The following is a 23,357-nucleotide window of genomic DNA, read 5'->3' on the forward strand; positions in this document are numbered from 1 at the left end:
TGTCAATATAGGAACTTTGTTCATCTTCTATTTCCTGCTCTTGGCACATTCTAAGCCTTAATTAATGTTTGCATATTTGGCTGGATGCTAATGAAGGAACTGGAAGTGTGTGTGGGCTGCTGGGCTGGGCTGTTTCTTATTGACTGCAGAGCCAGGCGATCAGTCCCATATTGCCAAGGGCGTTTAGAGAAAAGAGAAAGCAAGGAGCCACTGTCGAGGGTGACAGTGAGGAGACAAGCCAGAGGCGTGGTCTGCTTCCTTGGGTGCTTGATTTTGTCTTCAGCACCACATCCAACCAAACATTCATTCCTGGCTTGGCAGAATCAGTCCGTGCAATTTAGTAAGAGTCGTTAGAGAGGAGCCTCATCCAGTCATTCTGGAGAAGAGAATTCAAGGTCAGGGGTCCTTGGCAGAAAGGGGTAGCAGCCCGGGTAGCCTGCAGCCCGATCTTCGCAGTCAGTGGACACTTGCAGCAACAGCTATAAGGCCTGCGGGTGGCAGGGCGCGGGAGCAGCGCCGCTGTGAGGCGGCAGGTCCTGCCCCTCCGGGTTCTCTCCCCGCTCCTCCCTCTCCCTACCCCCTCTCGCACGCTGCATCCTCTGCATGGAGAGGACTGTGCCGCGCTCCGACGCACCGTCCTGGCGGATCAGAGGCACCTGGGGCGCGCTCTGGGCCGCCGGGGTCCGCCGTCTGGCGCTGAGCCACGTGCTTTGGTCCGCGCTGATGTCAAGTGGGTGTGGGCTCGTCGGGAAGGGCCAGGCGAGGACAAGGAGGGCGCGCGATGCGCCACGGGCGAGCTGAGGCCCCGGCGCGCTCCGCCGCTCAGCACCGCTGACCAGTGTCCGGCCGGGGCTCACCGAGCGAGCGCATGGATCCGCGGCGCTGCCAGCTCCGGGACGCCTGCCCTGCCGCCCCGGGGGTTTGGCGGCGGCCGCTGCAGGGAGCCTGCAGGTGTGTGCGCGCGCCGTAACTTTCGAGGGGCTGCAGGCTGGCGGGTCGGCAGGGTACAGGGTGCATGGGCTGCATTTGGGGGTGATTTTGTGTCTGGATACGGGCGTGACGGGAGCCGGTCCTTCCCCGGCTGGCCATCGGCGTGGGAGCCGCAGCTTGCCCCTGGAGTTTCGGCTAGAGAATTCATTGAGCCGGCGCGGGGCTCTGGGTTACTCATCGGAAAGGGCGCCGAGGGAACAGCCTTGTTTTAAGAATCGGGGCTCCAAGTACAGCCTGCGTTCATGGTAACAGGATTATCTCCTCAGCAGACAGCACGGCTTCCCGAAATCGGCAGTGGTTGGGGCCCCACGGCCCGGGAGGCGTGCGGGCCGCGGGGGCAGCGGTCGGTCGGGGGAGGGGCGCGGGGAGGTGGGCAGAGGCCACCTCGCTGCACGTAAGACCCGCGCGGGGGCTCCTGCCCTCCTCGCCCTCCGTGCGGGGGCTCCTGCCCTCCTCGCCCTCCGTGCGGGGGCTCCTGCCCTCCTCGTCCTCCCGGAGCCTCCCACCCACACTTGCCCGGAGCCGGCTCAGGGAGACGCAGGGGTCAGCTTTTCGCCTGTGACGGGTCTGGTTTCAGACACACCTTCCCGGAGGAATGCGGAGGCTTTGTTCCGGGCGCAGGTCCCTGCCCCGAGCCCTGAAGCCTGCAGGCTTGGGGCCGGTGGGGCTCCCGGGCCATTACTCTTCTTCTTTCGTGGCAACGTGGTTAGCTCCCTGGTGAGGAACTTAATTATTCATGTGTCTAGGCTAGAGAGAGGAAATCTGGAAATGAGCTTGGTGGGCTACAGGGTTTTTACCCCTTTCCTTTTTGGCTTTGGAAATCGAGGTTGAAGGTTTTCTGAGGTTGGGGGCATTCTCACTGTGCCTGGCACTTCGCGGAGGAGGTCCCTTTTCCCTTGGGACACCTTGTCTCTTCTGGGAGGGCAGAAAGGGAGCATCCCTCAGGTTTTATCTACTTTTGAACCAGCCTGTGCTTTTCTTCCATTGCCTTTGGAAAGCAACCTCACTCCCACTCTGCCTCCCGGCGACTAACTGGTGAAGCTTCGGGAACAGGTCTTTGAGACTTGAGTCCTTTCAGTGGACAGTCAGAAGCATATGGAGAAGAAAAAAAAAACATAAAACGCTGCCCTGTCTTAGCCCCAGTGCCTGAAAACTCAACACAAAAGCTCAACAAGTGCCGTCCGCTGTCTTTTTCAGTGACTAGTCTGTAGGCCAAGGGCTGGGAGGCACACGGAGGTCCAGGGGGGACCTGCTGAGGGCTGAGGGAGGCTCCTTCAGGCAGTTTCGGTTTCCCTTGCCCACGGTCAGAGCAGCAGGGGATTCTGACTGGGAGTCACAAGGCGCACTCTGTTTGTGCTGGGGTCTTTCTGGGCTGGGCACTAAAGATGGGAATGGAAGGGCCCAGGCCTCAGATGGAGGGCTGTGGGTGACGCTGGGCTTTGGGAGGGTGGGGTGGGTGGGGCTGGTTGGACGCAGCCTCCTGAGATTTTGTTCCCTCTGGGCCCTGAGGAGAACTCCTGTCCTACTACTTCACGATGCTTTAGAGACCTGGGAATGCCTTGTCTCTTTGCCAGATTAGGATAGAGGACTCAGTCTTATAAACCGAAGGGTTGAAGGATCCAGTAGAGTTGTGATGAGAGGGAAAATAAGTGTGTTTTGGAATTTGACCTGGGCTTCTGGAGGAAGAGGAGTGTGCAGGCTCTGCTGCCCTTACGGGGAAGAGGGAGGAGTGTGGGGCGGAGTATTTTCACTCAGCTGTGGGCTGCGCCGAGAGGTTCTCGGAGACCCGCTGTAGCGGTGCCCCACACTCCTCTGTCCGCTTCCTCAGTGACTTGGCGTGCTGGGTTCACCTGCCTCCTGCTCTGGTCTTCATGGGCTGGACTGCTCTGATGGCTGCCCAGACCACATAAACCCCATGTCACCCCAGCTTTCCAGGGAGAAAATGCATAAAGCAAGGCTTGGCTTCAGAGAGGCTGCTGGCCTTGACACCCTGGGCTATTGGGAAAAAGGGGCTCCTACCAGAGTTGGTGGTATGTACACTTAGTGGTAGCCCTTTCCTCAACACACTGCTTTTGAAGTGTTGCCTTTAACAGTGCCCCAGAGTAAAACAAGTGCTGGCATTCTGTAAGAGGGTTTGGAAATGGTCCTGATTGCAGACCAGTTTTTTTTCTATTATGGGAAGTCTGCCCAAGGCTGCTATCTAATGTCTACTCACCTCCCTGCCTGCTGGTCATGGTGAATGTTCATTGATGATGGTCTGGCTGCTGCCTGGGAAAGCTGCTCTTTTCTGTGAGAAGTAGGTGATGGTGTGAAGAGTAGGTGGGATCTCTGGGAAACTGGACTGAGTGGTGTCAGGGCAGTGGGGGACATGGGGCAGTTGTCAGAGAGGATGTGGGATTGTGAGGTGAGCTGGAGGAGGTCGGGTCACTCTGATTGTGGGGTTAAAGGCTTGTTTGGAGGTTTCCCCATGTCCTGTTCCTAATGCCTGTGCTGGGCAGGCTGTGGGGAGTCCAGCTCCAGCTGAGGCCTCTGGCCTGGGGCCCGAATCCCCCCGTAAACTGGGAAAGAGGCACCTGTCCCTTTGTACCAGCTCCTCGGCTTGTCTTCTCCCCTCTTAAAAGAGGCACAGGGGTTGGTAGTGCTTGTTACTGTGCTCCTCGGTAGCTGCTGTGGCAGGCAGGCTCTTTCTGCTTCAGGTGGTAGAAGAAAGTACCTAGGCTAAGAGAGGCGTGTTCTGAAGGTCTATTCTGAATCACATCAGGAGGAGAAATAGAGTAAGAAACCTGGCAGCCTTTGCAGTCTTGGTTTACAAAAGCAAAAAGTTCTTCCCAGGGATTTATACTGTCTTTGAAGGGAAGGGTGGCTAGTATTGTAAGCCTATACCGTCTGGGTACCCGGGAGTGAGAGGAGGGCGAGTGCGGGGTTTATTGAGACAGATGATAAATGGCACTTTTTCTGGGGACTTGGATTCAGACTCAGCCTGTGCCACTTGCTAGCTTTGAATCCTCTGGTTTCCATGAGTCTCCGTTTCCTTGCCTGATAGATAAGGATAAGGATACCTCCCCTCACCCGCACCCAAGACAATTGGGAGGATTATAGGAGATGTTTGTAAAGGATTTAAAAAGTGCTTGTTAATTGGCAGCTATTATTTTTTATTAATTAGGGTAGCTAGAGTATTTTTGAAGCAGCAAAGAAAATTGTCTTATGTAGAAAATACAAATGTCAGAATTTGCTCCTAGGGCCAGATGTGAGGACATCCTGAAAGGGTTCCCACTGACTTTCACATCAAACCTGTTTTCCAGCCTCAGAATATTCAGAGGCCTTGGAAACCTGTGGATCCCTGGCAGCAGGCATGGAGCACAGTGGAGCTGGAAAGGTGACGGGCTCAAACGCCTGCTAAGGCAGCCCTCTCAGGTCCAGCCAGGATGATGAAATATGTGCTAAGAGGAACTGGATGGTTGACACTTTTTAGCTGCGTGACTCTAGATAAGTCTTTATTCCTTTGAGCCAGTCCTGTGAGAATAATAAAACCTATCTAACAAAGTTGTTCTTATCAAATGGGATAATATATGCAAAACTCTCATGTAGAATACAAATAATTATTGATAGCTATGTACTAGACACTGTTCTAAATGCTTTCATGTATCATTTCATTTAATTCTCACAACTTATGATAGGGTAAATTATTGTCCACATTTTATAGGTGGGGAAGCTGAGTTGATAGGAATTGTAATTGTTACCATTGGATTCATGCATCTGAAGACCTCTGTCTCCCAGAATAGGAACAACCCAAAGTTTCTCCAAATACATTTGCGTGCTGTGTTGCCTTTCCTCCATTGACGTTTTCTCATGGTCTCAGGCTGAGTCTGGCTATATATAAGTTAGTAGAATGCACAAAGGAGCGCCTTATTTTTTTATTTTTTATTTTTAAAGATTTATTTATTTATTTAATTTGCCCCCCTCCCCTGGTTGTCTGTTCTTGGTGTCTATTTGCTGCGTCTTGTTTCTTTGTCCGCTTCTGTTGTCGTCAGCGGCACGGGAAGTGTGGGCGGCGCCATTCCTGGGCAGGCTGCTCTTTCTTTTCACGCTGGGCGGCTTTCCTCACGGGCGCACTCCTTGCGCGTGGGGCTCCCCCACGGGGGGACACCCTTGCGTGGCACGGCACTCCTTGCGCGCATCAGCACTGCGCATGGCCAGCTCCACACGGGTCAAGGAGGCCCGGGGTTTGAACCGCGGACCTCCCATATGGTAGACGGACGCCCTAACCACTGGGCCAAAGTCCGTTTCCCAAAGGGGCGCCTTATTGACTAGCTTGTTCTCTTGGTGCCCCTCTCTTGTCCTCTTTGCCACCTGATCCGTAGACCCTGTGGGGCAAATGAACACAGCACCTTTTTGGCTATGACCTTAAATGTCACTTGCATGGGACTGTAACCCTCTTGCACTCACCCTGCCTCGGGGTGTCTTTTAAGAATGATGCTGTTAGTTCGATTTGTGTAACTCGGTTTAGACAGGAAACGTTTGGTCTACAGCTGACCATTGGGCTCAGTTTTCAAGGTCTCATCTTTCTCTCTGATGGTTCTGGTTAGCTGTTTTACCTCCTTCCCTCTGCTCCAAATGATCTGTCAGTGAGCAACAAGGTCTGTAGTTTTAAATGTGTTACAAACAAACACAACAACAACAAAAAAGGAAGGAGAAAAGAAAACACCCTGAAAGTAAGAACTCACAGCTGGTGGTGTTTCAAATATGGGTGGTACTTGTTAACAGAAACTTATGGTCACAGCCCCAAATTTATTCTCATTACTTTTGTAGTATGTTTACAAGAAAAAGATTGCAGCATTTTGGGTTTTCCTTTTTATGACCAGAACAATATTTGTGAGGGTGTGACACAGATAAAGGAATAAAGGTCTGGTTTGGAATGAAAATTAAAAAGCTGCTAGTGAGGCTCAAGGCATACTCAGGAGATTCCAGGCTCTTGTTAGAGGAGCCATGGTTTCACTGCACCAGCCTGGGCACAGCAGCCTAGTAATATCAGAGTGGGTGTATTCCCATCATTTTATTTTATTTTATTTTTTTAAAGATTTATTTCTCCCTCCCCACCCCCTTGTTGTTTGCACTTACTGTGTCTGTTGTCTTCCTTGTTTCTTTAGGAGGCACAGGGAACTGAACCTGGGTCCTCCGATGTGGGAGGGAAGTGTCTAATTGCTTGAGCCACCTCCCTTCCCTGCTTTGTTGTGTCTCTCATTACGTTTTTTCTTCTTTTGTCTCTTGTTACACCATCTCATTGCATCAGCTTGCCACGGCTGCCCATTGTACCAACTCACTGTCTTATTTGTCTTCTTTAGGAGGCATCAGGGGCCTCTGCTCTCAGGTTGTTGTGTCTCTCATGGTTTTTCCTTCTATTGTCTCTTTTTTTTCTCTTCCCCTCCCCCACTCCTGCCCTGCTGTTTTTGCTGTCTGTGTTCATTCACTATGTGATCTCCTGTATCTATTTCTCTTTTTGTTTTTTCTTCTCATCTTTCTCCTCTAGGATTCACTGGGATTCGATCCTGGGGACCTGTGGAGAGAGGTTCCCTGTCAATTGCACCACCTGAGTTCCTGGTCTCTGCTGCGCTTCACCTTGACTCTCACCTTCGTCTCTCTTTTGTCGCATCATCATCTTGCTGTGTGACTCACTTGCGTGGGCACTGGCTCACTGCGTGGATACTTGGCTCACCACATGGGCACTTGGCTTGCCACGTGGGTACTGGCTTACCATGCAGGCACTTGGCTCACCATGCAGGCACTCGGCTCACAGCGTGGGCACTCTTTTGCCATACGAGCACTGGCTCACCGTGCAGGCACTCACCTGGGCACTTGGCTCACCATGCGGGCACTCGGCTTGCCATGTGGGCACTTGCATGGGCACTCAGCTCACCACGTGTGCACTTGGCTTACCTCACAGGCACCCATGTGGGCACTCAGTTCACCGTGTGGGCACTCCGCTTGCCACGTGGGCACTTGGCTCACTGTGTGGGCACTTGGCTTGCCATGTGGGCACTGGCTTGCCATGCAGGCATGCCTTCTCTTCTTCTTTTTCACCAGGAGGCCCCAGGGATCGAACCCAGGTCCTCCCATATGATAGGTGGAAGCCTTATCACTTGAGCGACATCTGTTTCCCATTCTTTTGTCTCTTGTTGCATCATCTTGTTGTGCCAGCTCATGCCTGCCCATCTGGCCAGCTCACTGTCTTCTTTAGGAGGCACCGGGAACTAAACCACGGATGTCCCATGTGGTAGATGGGAGTGCAGTTGCTTGAGCCACATCTGCTTCCCTCCCATCATTTTACTGGAAATTGAAGTGATTTGTCCATATCACATAGCCTCTTATGTAATGATGGAGACTAGACCTCCACATTCTGACTTTCTGACTTAGAGGCCAGCAGCCTTATTTATCTTTGTAATAATTTTAATATTCCTATTATGGAAAACTCAGAATATTAGAAAAGAAGAAAGAAGGGGGAAATCAGTGACCCAAACACTAAAGATAGTTACTGTTTCCATTTTAGTGGATTTCTAAGACTTTGTTAGAAAGAGGGAGCATTTGTTTTTATTTATAAATCTCTGGACATGTCCAGATCCCTGTCTTGAAGCAGGCATTCTTTCTGTAGGTTTTGATTTCCTACCAATTCAGGTTAAGCCCTTTAATATATGTGAAACACTAACAGGCACTGTGGGTGTTGGGGAGAGGAAGATGAGCACATTCCTGCCTTTAGAAAGTTTGTAATGAAGTGGGAGAGGCAGACGTGTAGTTGACCTGTTAGTGCAAGGCATAAGAGTAATAGCAAATGTCTCTTGTACCAGTACTGTTCCATGCACTTTGTACAAGCTATTCCCACCCACAGAGCCTTGGGAAGGTGGTATCACCCCTTTCATGATTGTGGAGCTAAGAGGTTAAATGGCTTGCCTAAGGTAATAAAACTAACCCCCACCCAAGCTGAGAGGCAAATCCAGGCTGTCCCATTACAATAACCCTGTGTCCTCTCTTAGGAAAAACTGCTGATATAATAAATGTCATAAAAGAGAAGCTCAAAGTCAGAGTCTTTTGAGATGAGGGAAGGTATGTGGCATGTACCTCTTTGTCATTCTCTCTCATACCCTTTTCTCTGTTTTCAGAGGAATGCTTAGGAATGCTTATATTGAGTAGTGTTAAGACCTCTTTTAAATTCCCTGCTTGGATTCTTTTTCTTATTTTGTCCATTTGATAATAGGTCTCATAATATCAGAAGTGGAAGTGATTTCAGGGAAGGGAAGTGATGTGGGCATGGAGAGCACTTTGTGGTCGAGCCAGGACCAGACAAGTTTTTACCCCAGGGTTTCCCCAAAGTGTGACATGATATGAGTTAGTACAGTGTATTAATGTTGGTGTAATTTTTTTCCTGTGTTTGAAGAAAATATAGTTAGAATATCAAACGCATTACTATGTAGCTATTATTGCTTAGGATGTGACTAAAGACAAAATGGGACTATTTGAAGGAAAAAAAGGAGTACAGGTTGTACGTGGCTGGGGCAGAAATCACAGAAGCAGTGTGTAGACAACATGTGGATAACAGGGAACAGTGCATTTATATCAATTTGTCTTCTCTGAGAGGATTAGCATGCCCTGCCTGCTATATTCTTTCAGGAGTTAGGAAGAAGGGTGCTAACCCCTGGTGAGAATGTACTTCCGGCTAGGCATTTTACCTGTGGATTCTGTGTAGTTGAGAAAGCTCAGAGAGGTTGATGAGCAAGCTCATGGTCACTCTAGGATAGATGGAAGAGACAGTTCAGATCCTAACTTGGGCTCCTTCCATTGCCCCTCATAGCCACCTGGCATTGCCCGAGGTGGGCAAGCCCTGGATCAACCTACCCCTCTCCTCTGGGGTTCTGATTCCTGTTGGGACCTGACACCTTCTTTTTCAGGTACTCAGGTGGGAATGAATATAGTTGGGTTGCTAGGTTGCTGCTGTAGCCTGCTAATTTAAGGCTCGATTTTGATAGAATTTCAAAGAATGTGCTGTCAGTACTTATCAAATCTGACGCATGCTGATAAGTGATAGAACCCTTATCCTGATGCCATTTGGCAACTGTTCATATTGTGATGATGCTGTGTGGATATGTGAATTATGAGCTCCAGGAAGTAGACTATGCCTGTCAGTCTTTCTAAAGGTCGATTACCAGATAAGTGTAGAGAGTGATTCATCTACCCATATTTTCAGAGTTCAGAGAATCAATTAGTGAGAATTTACCCAGGATGGAGGTAGAGAGGTGAAAGTGTGGGCTGCTTCCACGTTAGCTGAATAAACTGAGACTGGCTGGTTCCAAAAGTGCTCTTTGCAGGTTGTGTAGAGAGCAGTAGTGATTTTCAGGACTCCCTACCAGGTATAGTGTGGTTGGGAGATTTGGGCCCTTCCTAAGCCAGCCAAGAAGGTTCTCCATCCTTGGTTTAGGACTATATGGAGAATGGCATCTTGCACAAGGCAAACAACTACTGTGCATCTGCCATGCATTAGGTGAGTGATAGTGTGGTAAGCTGAACAATGGTTCCCCAAAGATGTCCATTTCCTAATCCCCAAAGCCTATAAGTATGTTACCTTCCACGGTAAGGAACTTTGCAGATGTGATTAAGTTAAGGATCTTGTAGCAGGGGAGATGATTCTGGATAATTTGGGCGGGTCCAGTGTAATCAGAAGAATCTTGATAAGAGGGAGGCTGAAGGGTCAGAGTGAAGAGAAGGGAATGTGATGATGTTAGCAGAGGTTGAGGAGCCATGAGGGAAGGAATGTGGGTAGCCCCTAGAAGGTGGAAGAGGCATGTGAATGGATTCTCCCCAGAGCCTCCAGAAGGAGCCCAGCCCTGCTGACACCTTGGTTTTAGTCCAGTGAAACTGATTTCAGACTTCTGACCTCCAGAAACGTACGATAATAAATTTACATTGTTTTAAGCCACTAAATTTGTAGAACTTGTTACAGCAGCAATAGGAAACTAATACAGATAGGTACTGAGGATAAAACAGTGATTATAGTACAGTCCCTGCTTTCAGGTGACTTGTAGTTTAGTGGGAAAGCAGGCAAGTAAGCAGCCAAATTTTGATAACAGTGGTGGGCACCCTGTTAGGGCTAAAAGTCGAGGTTCCTGTGGGATTTAAACTAAGCCTGGGGAGATAGAGAAGGCTTTCTGGACAAGCTAACACGTGAGGTGCAACTGGAGGATGAGTTGGAGTTGGGGGATGAAAAGGGAGCAGGGAAGAGCATATATGGCAAAGAGAAAAGCTTGTGCAAAGTCATTATCTGGACATGAGTTGGAATCTTCTGGCCAAGCCTTGCCAGCGAGAAAACTGGCTCCATCTTCGCTGATGTTTTCAGACTACAGCTTTGTGGGCCTTTGGACTAAGTGGGGAGGTAGATGGACGGGTCTTCCTGCTACCTCTTCAGCTCGTGTGACAATAGATCCAAGTGTCCCAGGCATTGTTTGAGGCTCTTTTTTTTTTTTTAAAACATACTTTTTAATTTTTTTAAAAGATACTTAGATTACATAAATGTTACATAAAAAATATAGAGGATACCCATATATCCTGCTCCCTACCCCTCCCACATTTTTCCACATTAACAACATCCTTCATTAGTGTGTACGTTTGTTAAAATTGGTGAACACATTGGAGCATTGCCACTAAGCATGGATTATAGTTTACATTGTAGTTTACACTCTCTCCTGCACAATTTTGTAAGTTATGGCAATATATATACTGGCCTGTATCTGGCATTGTAATGTCATTTGGGACAATTCCCAAGTCCCAAAAATGCCCTCTATTACATCTATTTTTCCTTCTCCCTCCCATCAGAACCTCTAGTGGCCACTGTATTCTAGGCTCTTTTATCCCATTTGTCCTTCAAACAACTGCCTAAGGTAGCTACTGTTGTCTTCATGCCCCAATTGAGGGAAATGAGATTTCAGTTAAGTAGTGGGGCAGAGAGCCCCAGAGCCCACGTTCTGAGTATGTTCTTCTGTGGCAGAAAGATCTCTAGGCCAGAAATCAGGAGATCTGAGCTCTTGTCCTAGCTCTGCTTCTTACTGATCTTAGAACAGGTCAACCAACTTTTCAACCTCAGTCTTCCTATCTATAAAATGGGATGAGAGACTAGTCTGCTTGAGATGTTTTAAGCAAAAAGGAGAATCTAAAGGAATGTGTTTTTGCTGTGAACTATAGGAGTCTCTCCAAAGTTTTGTACGCCTCCAGAGAAGGCCTCCTTAGTGAACATCATCTTGCTGTACTTAGCACATCCTTAATAGTCAGTGAGACAGGTAGAGGAATTTGACCACAGTGGATCATGGGTACTGTCATGGGTAATGGTGTACATAGAAAAGAAACAGTGACGTGTCCTATCTTAGGGTTATTGAGGGTTGAGGTTTAATTCTAGAAGGGAGAGGTGTGGTCTGCAGTGTTCTCTGCAAAGACACTGATGCTGGAGGAGACTATGGAGAAAACCTCTGCTGACTTGGAGTCAGGCAACCAGCATTTAGTCCCAGCCCTGCTACTTACTATCTATGTGATTTGAGGCAAGTTCACTTGACTCCTGGAGCCTCAATTTCTTATGTATAAAACAGGAATAATGAGTACTACCTTGCAAAGATATGTGAAAGTATCCTGCCAAGTTCCTGGCATACAGTAAACGTTCAGTAAATAGTGGTTGAGACTAAATCTGGCAGCTCAATACTCTTCAGGGTTAATCCAGTAAATTCTAATTCTTCGCAGAATTCCACATTTCTCCCTTGCCTTTCAGACTCATTTAGGCACATTGTAATTGAGTGTGAAGGGAGGGTCTAGCCTATACAATAAGAGCCCCATTAATCTTTGGGGGGAAGACCCTGCTTCCCAACAGGAAATGGTGATGCGTGGTATTCAGGTGGCTACAGTGGGTACCCTGGGCTATTTCGGAAGTGAGAACATGTTTGTCTTGCCAAGTACAAGATTTAGTGTCACCATTTTGCTTTTTGAGAATCATGGCCATGCAGATGAAGTAGATTTATGGTGCTAAGGTACATCAGGAAACAGACTTTTTTTTTTTAAGATTTATATTTTCTTTCCCCTTCCCCCCATTGTCTGCTCTCTGTGTCCATTCGCTGTGTGTTCTTCTGTGTCTGCTTGCATTCTTGTCATGTGGCACTGGGAAACTGTCGCTTTTATTTTGTTGTTGTTGCGTCGTTTTGTTTTGTCAGCTCTTCATGTGTGCAGCGCCACTCCTGGGCAGGCTGTGCTTTTTTTGTGCGGGGCAGCTCTCCATGAGGGGTGCACTCCTTGTGCGTGGGGCTTTCCTATGTGGGGGACACCCCTGTGTTGCACGGCATTCCTTGCGTGCAGCGGCACTGTGTGTGGGCCAGCTCACCACACTGGGAGGAGGCCCTGGGTTTGAACCCCGAACCTCCCAAGTGTTAGGTGGATGTTCTTATCAGTTGAGCCACAACCGCTTCCCCAGAATTTTTTTTTTTAAGATTTATTTATTTATTTATTTATCTCCCCTCCCCGCCTCCCCGCCGACCCCAGTTGTCTGTGCTCTGTGTCTATTTGCTGTGTGTTCTTCTTTGTTCACTTCTGTTGTTGTCAGCGGCACGGGAATCTGTGTTTCTTTTTGTTGTGTCATCTTGCTGTGTCAGCTCTCCATGTGTGGTGCCATTTCTGGGCAGGCTGCACTTTCTTTCGCACTGGGCGGCTCTCCTTACGGGGCGCACTCCTTGTGCGTGGGGCTCCCCTACGCGGGGAACACCCCTGCGTGGCATGGCACTCCTTGCGTGCATCAGCACTGCACATGGGCCAGCTGCACACGGGTCAAGGAGGCCCGGGGTTTGAACCGCGAACCTCCCATGTGGTAGACGGATGCCCTAACCACTGGGCCAAGTCCACTTCCCTAGAATTTTTTTAAAATGTCTATATTCTATTAAGATAATGCACTTATTAGAAAAACCACTTTTACTTCTACACTCACAGATGATTACTGCTAACATTTTTGTGTATTTCCCTCCATACTTTTTTTTTTGAGGTAGCAGGTTGGCGGGAGGGAATTGAACCTGGGACATCAACCATGGAGCCACATCACTTCCCTGTATTTTTCTCATTTGGTTTTTTGTTTGTTTGTTTGATTTCTTTTTCTTTTCTGGAGGGACAAGGGGCTGAACCCAGGACTTTCCATGTGGGAGGCAGGCACTCGACTGCTTGAGCCATATCCGTTCCCCCTCTCTACTTTTTTGAGATGCACATATAAATTCTTTTTTTCTTCAGAAACACAGTTGATGTGCTTTATTCACATAATGTTTTATCATGTGCATTCCTCAGATCAAGTATTCCTTAATAATCCATGCTGTGTGTGCCATGTGTGCCATACCTTTCTTAATCATTCCCCATTCAGGTGTTAGGCATTTAGATTGTTTCTGCTTTCCCCCCAAAGTACATAAAAATATTTAACCATATTTATGAATAATTTCTTATATTCCTGGAAATGAAATTCTTAGGTTGAATGTAAGGACATTTAAAAGTACGTATTGGGCATGATCTATAAATCCAAAACTTCTCTGATGAAAAAAGGGTGCATATTGGTAGGGATGAGCAGTCTGTTCGCTTTACCTTGTATTTTGAAAAGTGACAAAGCTCGTAGGCCGCTGGGGGCCAACCTGGGTGAGGTCCTGCCGCAGACCGTTGTGCACACAGAAGGCTGCCTGCCTGCAGCTCCCTTCCTGGCAGACAGTACAATCAGCCTCTTGTAGCTCCCCGGTGAAATTTAAGTAATGGGTCAGCCTTTCCAGTACTTCCCTCTCTGTCAGGAAGTTTGTCTGTGAATCTAACCTACATCTCATCTGCTGCGTTTTAAATCTCCACCTGCTGCCAGTTCCCCTCAGTGGACGGGAGCTGTGCACCATTCGCAGGCAGCCTGCTTCCCTCTCTCCCCATGCCCTGACCACTGCGGCTCGGGCCACCAGCCTTATGTTACCCTGGAGGAAACTAGAGGGTCTCTGGCTACTGCTGTCGCGCCTGGGAGGGCGGTCCCTGCATCGAGTTGCTGCTGATAACTCCAGGTAGGGTTTCCAGACCTGAGCAAGCCCGTGCCTCTCCCGTGCCCTCTGCGGAACTCGTAGGGGCCATTAGCATTCAGAGTGGTGCTCGCGTATTGACACTGCGGGTCTATCAGATTCGTTTTCTGGGGGGAAAATAGTCACTGGAGCAGGAATTAATTGTGTTTCAGTCCCAAGTGCAGTGGCCAAGTGTGTGATGAAGGAGGGTGGCCAGGCAGGGATGGGCATCTGAGTGCATTCTGGTAATGGGAAAACCGGCTGTCAGTGTGAGAGGGTGGGATTCCACCGTGGGCCTCCTTGGCATCAAACGGCAGCTGTGCCCTCTGCTTGAACAGCCTTGGCCACCTTTCTTAGCCTGTGTCCTTTCTTGGGAGCTGACGGCTTTATTATGGGGCAGGAGAATATTAATTTGGAAGGGAAATGAATATAGTTGCAACTTCACGGGCAGCGAGAGGCCTCTTGTGCCGCTCAGGCATTTTGAGCTGGCTGGCACGTGTCCAGCGGGGTGGAGCAAGTCACACAGGAGACAGGCTGGGAATTGAGTCCTTGCAGCACCTGTGGGAGTATCTGAGTACAGCTGGAAACCCAGAGCAGCCTGGAGCTGCTCTGGCCCAGCCCCAGCCCCACTGACCTCTTCCAGTGCCTTCTCTCCCCTCCATTTCAGCACCAGGAGATCCTGCCTTAGTATTACTGTTTCACACTCCCTGTTTTACCTCCTCAGAAACTCTACATGCTTAAGATGAAATGCCTGGTTTCCTACTTTGCTGCATACTTCTGTACCTGATTTGGTGCTGGTGCTTCAACTGAAATGAAACCAGCATTTTCTGAGGCAAAATGCAGCAGTTTTATGCTCTTAGTAAAGAAGTTCATTTTCTGCTCTTCAGCTCCCATTTAAAATGTCAGCTTGTTTTTCTTCCTTTTGAAGAGCGGAAGCTTTTACTTCTGCCTCCCTTCATTGTCATCCCAAATCCACTTTGGTGCTGAATGTCACTGGTACTTTCAGCTTACCAAGTTGGAGCTTCTCTGTAAGACCATAGCCCAGAGAGTGCCTGGCTGTGCCTTAGAATCACTTGTGCATCTTTTAAAAACTATAGATGCCTGGAATCCAACTCCAGAGATTCTGTTTTATTTGGTCTGTGTGGGGGCTCAGGCCTCATTATTTTAAAAACACTCCGCAGGTGATTCTAATGTTTAGCAATTCAGATTCAGTGAGATGTGCTTGCCATATCCAATCAGCAGTTTCCCTCTATGGGAAGGTATGTAATAGATTCCTGTGCTATCTGCAGTAGTACGTCACTCTCCATCCTTTTTGGAGGCAGAAAGGTAATATGATAAATGAGAGGATTGTATCAGGCATTTCACGTGTGGTACTGACTTGATGGGAAGCCCCTGTAGATATACCTAGCACCCATTTCTGTTACCACATGTGCTCTGGCTAGGTCACTCTGCCTTGTAATTAAGCAGGTGACTTGGACAGGATAAGGATGCTGTAGTTAAGGTTAAAAATAAAATAAAAGGACGAAACAGATTCTGAATCTGTTTATATGTAGTTTCATTTGCTAGAGCCTCACATTTCCTCACATTTTGGGAGCATGGTAAAATGAGGGGTAGGGAAGAGCTAGGAATGGATGGCAGAGGATTGGTTTTCAGTTTGAGCCTAGAGAGCAGACAGGTGAAGTAGCCTGCAGCGAATGTGCAGCCCTTTGTGGCTGGGTTGCTCCTTGTAGGCTAAGATCCCTAAAGCCTCACTTCTGCCAGTTTCCTCTTGAATGTTGCAGACACCTCTTCCCAGAGGAGTTAATGAGTGACTGAATTATTGCCATGCGTGAATGAGCCCCTTTGCTATGTGTGTTTGTCTCTGTCAATCCTGGTGGGTTCCTTTGTGCATTTGGGTTGGTCTCCGTCCATCCTGGTGTTTTCCTTTTCATGATTCAAGAATGGGCATGCTCCTCGTTGGCTAGCTCATTCAACATGGTGTCCTGAGTCCTGCCACCGTCTGCCATGCTCTTCATGTTTGATCCATGAGCAGCCTCTCAGACCCACTGGATGCCAGTAGCACTCTCTAGTTGTGACAATCAAAAATGTCTCTAGGCATTGCCAAGTGTCCCCTGGGGGACAGAATCACATGGTTCAGGACTACTTTTCTAGCAGGAGAAGCTGTTTTTCAGGGATGTTGCCTAATGACATCCTACAATGTTTACTTTTGTGTATGGGGACTTCACTTTTAATATTTGCATTCCTGGCTTCGACCCAGCTTGGCTAATGGGTTGGATTGCACACATAAATGAAGTGATGCTGAATATAAGCCTTCTCTTCATCTGTGTTTTGGCCTGCGGAGGGAAGGCATAAACAAGCTTGGAAAAACCACGGAATTTGGACTCCATTCTGTGGTTTGCCTGCCAGACCAGGACTTCCTAGCTGGGTGATTTTGGGCAAGTTGCTTAACCTTCTTGAGCCCCTTTCCTTATCTGATTATGAGCAAAAGGGATGTTTGTTGTGAATGAGAATTTGTTGTGAATGTGGAAATGTTTGTAAAACATTACTCATTAAGTGGCAATGAGAAGATTCAGGTCTAATTACCAGCACTTGAGGTTTTCTCAAATTCAAAAATGTGGAACTCAGCACAGTATTTCTAGACTTGTATTTGGCCAAGTATATTACCTTTGTCATCTTTCAGCCCATAAAGTTAATCTTCCCCTCTCTCGCTTTAAATTTAATCTCCCTCTTCTGGGTGGCCATTGGGATACTTCCTTTGGGCTGTTGTCCCCCCACTAGGTTATGACTTCTGACTGGCAAGAACCAGTTTTTGGTGAGGTGTCTCGAGAGCTGTCAAATATTTTATAAAAATTGAAACCGTTGACACCTGCTTTTCCCTCATTACCAGCACTTGGAGAGGTGTATGGTGATTTGTGCATAATCTGGGGTTAAAAAGTCTGTGAGCTCTTTGGCAGAGGGCCAGTGCTTCATTTTGCAGAAGAGGACACTGACGCTTGAGAGGAAACATGACAGGTCTCCCAGTGACCTAGTGGCAGAAGTGAGATTAGTCCTGGGCTTTCCAGGTGCGCAGGCTCTCGGTGTAGTCCTGAAGCGAGTTCAGGCTGCCATCTTGGATGGTGAGAGGGAAGAGGGCAGGCTCTGCTGGCACAGGGTGCTATTGCTGCTTTCTCTTATCTGCTGCTTTGGAGGTCTCATGAAATCTCCTTCTGCTCAATAATTTGTGGGTGGAAATTCACCAGAAGACACATAATACATGGTGTGATCTTCTCTGACTCTTATAGCAGGACATCTTGAAGAGAAAAGGTGTGGACATGAAGGATCTCCAGTTTCTATGTGAACCTACAGAAGAGAAGATGACTGAAACTGAGGCTCCCTTTATTTCTTCAATAGCCTCAGATACTCTCCCAATATTATATGTTCTTATATGATCATCAGAATTTCTTTTTAATATTCCTCTCCCCTCCCAGGTCTCTGTCTCTGCTCATTTTCTTTAGGAGGTACTGGGCACCAAACCCAGGACCTCTCAATGAGGAGGCAGGTGTCCAACTGCTTGAACCACATCCACACACTGCATGTTGCATCTGTTCGTTGTGTCTGCTCGTGTCTTTAGGAGCTACCGGCATCTGAACCCAGAACCTCCCATTGGGAGGCGGGCACCCAACTGTTTGAGCCACATCCACTACCTGATCATCACTATTGTTTTTTTTTTTAATTGACTTTGTAATAAAATTACATTAAAAATATATATATGAGGTCCCATTCAACCCCACCCCCCCACCCCACCTCTCCCCCCCCCCAGCAACACTCGTTCCCATCATCATGACACATCCATTGCATTTGGTAAGTACATCTTTGGGCACCTCTGCACCTCATGGTCAATGGTCCACATCATGGCCCATAACTATTGTTTTTTTTAATTAAAGATTTATTTTAGCAAAGCAGATACGAGTCAAGTGATTGGGTTCCCACCTACCACTCCTGGTGAAGGCAAGCTGGCCCGTGCAGCGAGTTGGCCCACATGGAGTGCTGGCACAGCAAGATGACACAACATAAAAGAGACACAGAGGAGAGACAATAATAGACGCAGCAGACCAAGGAGCTGAGGTGGCACAAGAGATTGAGTGCCTTTCTCCCACTCCAAAAGGTTCCTAGTGCCTCCTAAGAGAAGGCAAGCAGACAAAGAAGAATACATAGCAAATGGATGAAAACAGTGAGTGCAAAGCAATGAGGGGATAGGAGAGAAATAAATCTTTTTTTTTAAAAAAAAAGATTAACCCTCCCTTTTTTAAAATTTTTTAAATTTATTTTTACTTATTTATTTCTCTCCCCTTCCCTTCCCCTTCCCCCCCAGTTGTCTGCTCTCTGTGTCCATTCACTGTGTGTTCTTCTGTGACCACTTCTATCCTTATCAAGGGCACTGGAAATCTGTGTTTCTTTTTGTTGCATCATCTTGTTGTGTCAGCTCTCTGTGTGTGCGGCACCATTTGTGGACAGGCTGCACTTTCTTTCACACTGGGCGGCTCTCCTTACGGGGTGCACTCCTTGTGCGTGGGGCTCCCCTATGCGGGGGACACCCCTGTGTGGCATGGCACTCCTTGTGCGCATCAGCACTGCACATAGGCCAGCTCCATACAGGTCAAGGAGGCCCGCGGTTTGAACCGCGGACTTCCCATGTGGTAGGCGGATGCCCTATCCACTGGGCCAAGTCTGCTTCCCAACCCCTCCCTTGTTGTTTGCACTCGCTGTCTGTTCTCTGTGTGCTCTCTCTGTCTGCTCCTTGTCTTTTTAGGAGGCACAGGGAAGTGAACCTGGGACCTCCCATGTGATAGGTGGGCGCCCAACTGCTTGAGCCACATCTACCTCCCTGATCATCACTGTTGACATCAGTTCTTAGTGTTATTAATGATTACTGTTTATTGAGTGCTTCCTATGTTCCTATGCATGTGAAGTATTTAGTATAATGCACATCTCATTTAATTCACCCACAACTCTGCAAAGAAGGCCCTATAACTATATCTGTTTTGTAAATGAAGAAGCAAATTCAGTAACTTACTCGAGGTCACAGAGTAGGAGGAAGAGCTGAGATTCAAACCCTTCTCTCCGATCTTGAATCCTAAGGCGGCTTCTTCCAGGTCTGTAGATACTGGAGTGGTGTCTTCCCGGGAGTGGTTACTGTAGACCCCACCTTCCTGCTCCTCCTCTCCCACCTGATTGCCTTTCTGGCCCCCGGGCACTTCCTCTGAGGCTGACTCCAGGAGGCGGGAGAGTCCACCCTCAGATCCCACAACCCTTAGAGACTGAGGCCTGGGTTTTGGCTGCACAGTTCTTTGACCTTCTGGAGCCTCCTGGACCTTCTGGAGCCTTGTCTTCCTTAGCTTGGAAGCGGAGGTGACAGTTTTGATTTTATTTTATTAAGTGAAATACTTCTGTTGAGTGTTTTGTAAACTTTGAATTTAGATGGGGTAGGAGACTAATGATTACTCAGGGATTATTCCTTCACTCTCCTGATTACTGGAGAGGATGGGAGTAGGGAATGTTCAGGGGAGTAAAAATACAGAGACAATTTAAAACAGAAAAGGCAAACCAATCTCCCTTGCTAGTGATTTCACCATGCAGTACAGTGACAGCGGCACTGTTAGGTGAGTTTCTGCTCCCCCATCCTCTAAGGAAATGCTCACAGGCTCAGGGACCAGGGGTTCTGGCAGGGCCCACGGAAGGCCTCATACTGCTTTGCAGCAAAGAAGGCAGCTTGGGGGTAGGGCAGGTCTCTTAAAGGGAAATTGCCTAATAAATACTTTAGGTTATGGTGACCTTGAGGAAAGCATGGAATTTATAAAATAATTTTTTTCATCATAAAAGTACTATAACTACATTTGGATAATAAAGAAGAGGGGGGAAACACCCATATTAATTGCATCTTAATGTATTTTATTCTGGATTTTTGGGGGGAAGTGGGAGAATAAAATTTTTAATTTATTTTAAATATGTATGTATAATATGGTATAAAATGGCCTGGGTACAAAGCAGTGAGAAATAATTCTTTTTACAGAACTTACTTTTTTCTCCCAGAACTTTTAATCATATTGTACATATGATTTTGGCTTTCTCAGTTAAAATTACTTCATGTTCATATGTCTAAACAACATTTCTTATTCCCATTTTATTTATTTATTTTTTTAAAAAAAAGATTTATTTATTTATTTAATTTCCCCCCCTCCCCTGGTTGTCTGTTCTTGGTGTCTATTTGCTGCGTCTTGTTTCTTTGTCCGCTTCTGTTGTCGTCAGTGGCACGGGAAGTGTGGGCGGCGCCATTCCTGGGCAGGCTGCTCTTTCTTTTCACGCTGGGCGGCTTTCCTCACGGGCGCACTCCTTGCGCGTGGGGCTCCCCCACGCAGGGGACACCCTTGCGTGGCAGGGCACTCCTTGCACGCATCAGCGCTGCGCATGGGCCAGCTCCACACGGGTCAAGGAGGCCCGGGGTTTGAACCGCGGACCTCCCATATGGTAGACGGACGCCCTAACCACTGGGCCAAAGTCCGTTTCCTCTTATTCCCATTTTAAAAGTTTTAAAAAAATTTTTAAGCAGTATGTTCAAGATATTCGTGGATTTTAAAAATTGTTAATGGAGAGCAATATACTAAAATAGTAACAATGATGGCATAGTATGGGTGGATTTTTATTTTTATCTTTTATGCTTTATTTTCTGAATTTTCTTCAATGAACAGGAATATTCAGAGGAGCATGCAGAAGAATTATTAATCATGATCTTAGAATTAACATTTTGGCCTATTTTTTCTTCAGTATTCGTTCTTTGCATTTTATAAACATAGTTGAGATTATAGTTTATGTACAACTTGGGTTGTACTTGGTTTTCTTTTCACATAAGCATTTATTAAGCTAAGATTCTTTATAAACATTGTTTTTAATGACTATATAATACTCTATCAAATAGATATACCATATTTTACTTAGACATTCCCTTTTAGTTGGACAATTAGGTAATTTCCAATTTTTCACTGTTAGAATAATGTTATGATGAACAATTTAGGAAATATAGCATTTAGAAGTGTTAACCCTGGGAAAAACAGTCTGTGTTTCTGGGTACACAGCAGGCACTCAGCAATTGCTTGTGCTTAGTGAATGAGTGGACATGAGCGAAGGAGTATTTTTCTGTAAATGATTTCAATAAATCACAATATGAAAAAATAAAGACTGTTTTAAAGCAATGGATGCCTGGCAAGGAGGACCCCAAAATGGACTGCAGAATCTAAATCTGTCACACTCAGAGAGCTTCATGGTTTTAGAGTTCTGCAGTTTAGGCCATGATAGATTCCGGGAGAAGATAGCAAATTGCAGAATTGTACAGCAGGAATGTACAGCTTGCTCTACCTTTGTACCATGTTGAAGAATCAAGTGACAGCAATACTTTTCCAGTCTCTGAAGGAAGATAAGAAGGATAAAAACCTCAAGTACTGTTTGTTGTCTGACTGTGTGCTGCCCCTAAACAGCTGCTGAAAACAAATCAATTTTTCTTGGCCTGGTTCTCTCTTTCAGAATTCAATGGGAAAATAGAATTTCTCTGAAAAATGTCTTGTCTTTATTTCTGCCTGGCGCACTCTGTAATTTGGACTTTGTCAGAACAGCCTGTCTTTATTTTGAATTTGGAACCATTGGCTCCCCTTTTCTTTCTGCTGTGAGCTATTTATATGCTAAAAGAGGCATAAGTGGAGGCCTTTTCACCTTCTCACTCATGGCTTCAAGAAATAAAGGAAAGCAGCATTCTCTAGAATCTGTAATCCCTGAGTATCGGTAACAAAGAAATGAAAAATATTCTAACATAGACATGTATGTAGTGGTAGTAGATAATGGATAGGCAATGAGACCCTCGGCTATAGGGAGCTACGTTCTGTTCCTCAGCCTCTTCTAGGACCCTCTTGGGAAGGGGTTCTCCTCATTCACCTAGCTGAGCATACATCACAAACAAGCTCTGCCTGTCCATTTACATTCATTCATTAGTACATTCTACTTGGTTCTCATCAGTTACTGATCCCCTAATGTATCTCATGTAGTATGTAAGGCAATAGAGATACAGCAGTGATAAAGACCTAGTTCTTTACTGTTTCAGACAGGATTCAATGACAGTAATAAGAAACTTTTCTAGCTCTTCTAAACAGAAATAGATTTAATACAGGGAATTAGGTGCTTAAATCATTATTGAAGGGTGGAGGAGCAGGCTCCATACTCGTCCCAGACAGTGACCCCTAGAACAAGACAAAGCATGGTCCATTAGTGACAGTTTTCTTTTTCCTTCTTTTTCCCTTCTTTTTCTGACCTCCCTTTACTCCCTTCCCAGCTTCTCTGTCCCATATCTTGGTGACTTTGACACTTTCCTTACTGGAAGAACTATTTCAAAGAATTCATGGATTGTCAAGTGTTAATTGTCAAGTCTGTGTTGACAATAATAGCTATTACCTGGACCATTTAATGTGTACCCAGATGTGTACTAAATCCTTTACATGCCTTGTCTCAATTCTTTACATTTTTGATTAGGTAGGTAGTATTTTTAGTGCCACATTACAGATAAGGAACCTGAAGATAATAAAAATTAAGTGACCTGCCCAAGGCTGCTTAGTTCAGTTAATAAGAGGTAACTTTTGAATTCAGGTTTGTGTCCCTATCCAGAGGCACTTGCATTTTAAAAGAAAACTGAAAACTGGGCCACAGAAGATAAACAGATAGCCAATAAGCACATGAAAAGATGTTCAATATCATTAGCCATTAAGGAAATGCAGATTAAAATCATAATGAGATACCACTTTGCACACTAGGATGTCTACAATTAAAAAGACATAATAGGGAAGCAGATGTGGCTAAAGCAATTGAGCTCCCACCTACCACATGGGAGGTGCCTGGTTCGGTTCTCAGTGCCTCCTAAAGAAGTCAATGAGTTGGCGCGATGGGCAGGCATGGCAAGCTGATCAACAAGAGACACAAGAAGAAAGACATAATGATAGACACAACAAGGCAGGGAATGGAGGTCTCTCAAGTGATTAGGTGCCTCCCTCCCATGTTTGAACTCCTGGGTTCTGTTCCCAGTGCCTCATAAAGAAACAAGGAAGAGAGAAGCAGATGTGGCTCAACTGATAGAGCATCTGCCTGCCATATGGAGGGTCCAGGGTTTGATACCCAGGACCTCCTAACCCATGCGGTAAGCTGGCCCACGTGCAAGGAATGCCGTGCCATGCAGGGATGCCCCACACACAAGGAGTTTGCCCTGTGAGGAGACCCGCCCCT

At 46.9% G+C, this 23,357-nt stretch overlaps 1 protein-coding gene across 18 annotated transcripts in view; it reads left to right on the forward strand.

Annotated features, from left to right (window-relative positions):
* PLEKHA7 (pleckstrin homology domain containing A7) overlaps window positions 1-23,357 on the forward strand; it is a 256,276-nt gene that overhangs the window by 107,522 nt on the left and 125,397 nt on the right. For 3 of the 18 annotated variants that reach the window (XM_071218165.1, XM_004472504.5, XM_071218166.1), the window contains exon 1: window positions 168-951. The exons of the other annotated variants lie outside the window; for them this stretch is intronic. In XM_071218165.1, coding sequence (XP_071074266.1) covers window positions 869-951 — 83 coding nt within the window. In that variant the 5' untranslated portion in view covers window positions 168-868. Of the gene's footprint in view, window positions 1-167; window positions 952-23,357 lie in introns of those variants that run through there. 18 annotated transcript variants of the gene reach the window in all.

Source organism: Dasypus novemcinctus, chromosome 10 (genome assembly GCF_030445035.2).
Source record: "Dasypus novemcinctus isolate mDasNov1 chromosome 10, mDasNov1.1.hap2, whole genome shotgun sequence".
NCBI lineage: Eukaryota > Metazoa > Chordata > Mammalia > Cingulata > Dasypodidae > Dasypus > Dasypus novemcinctus.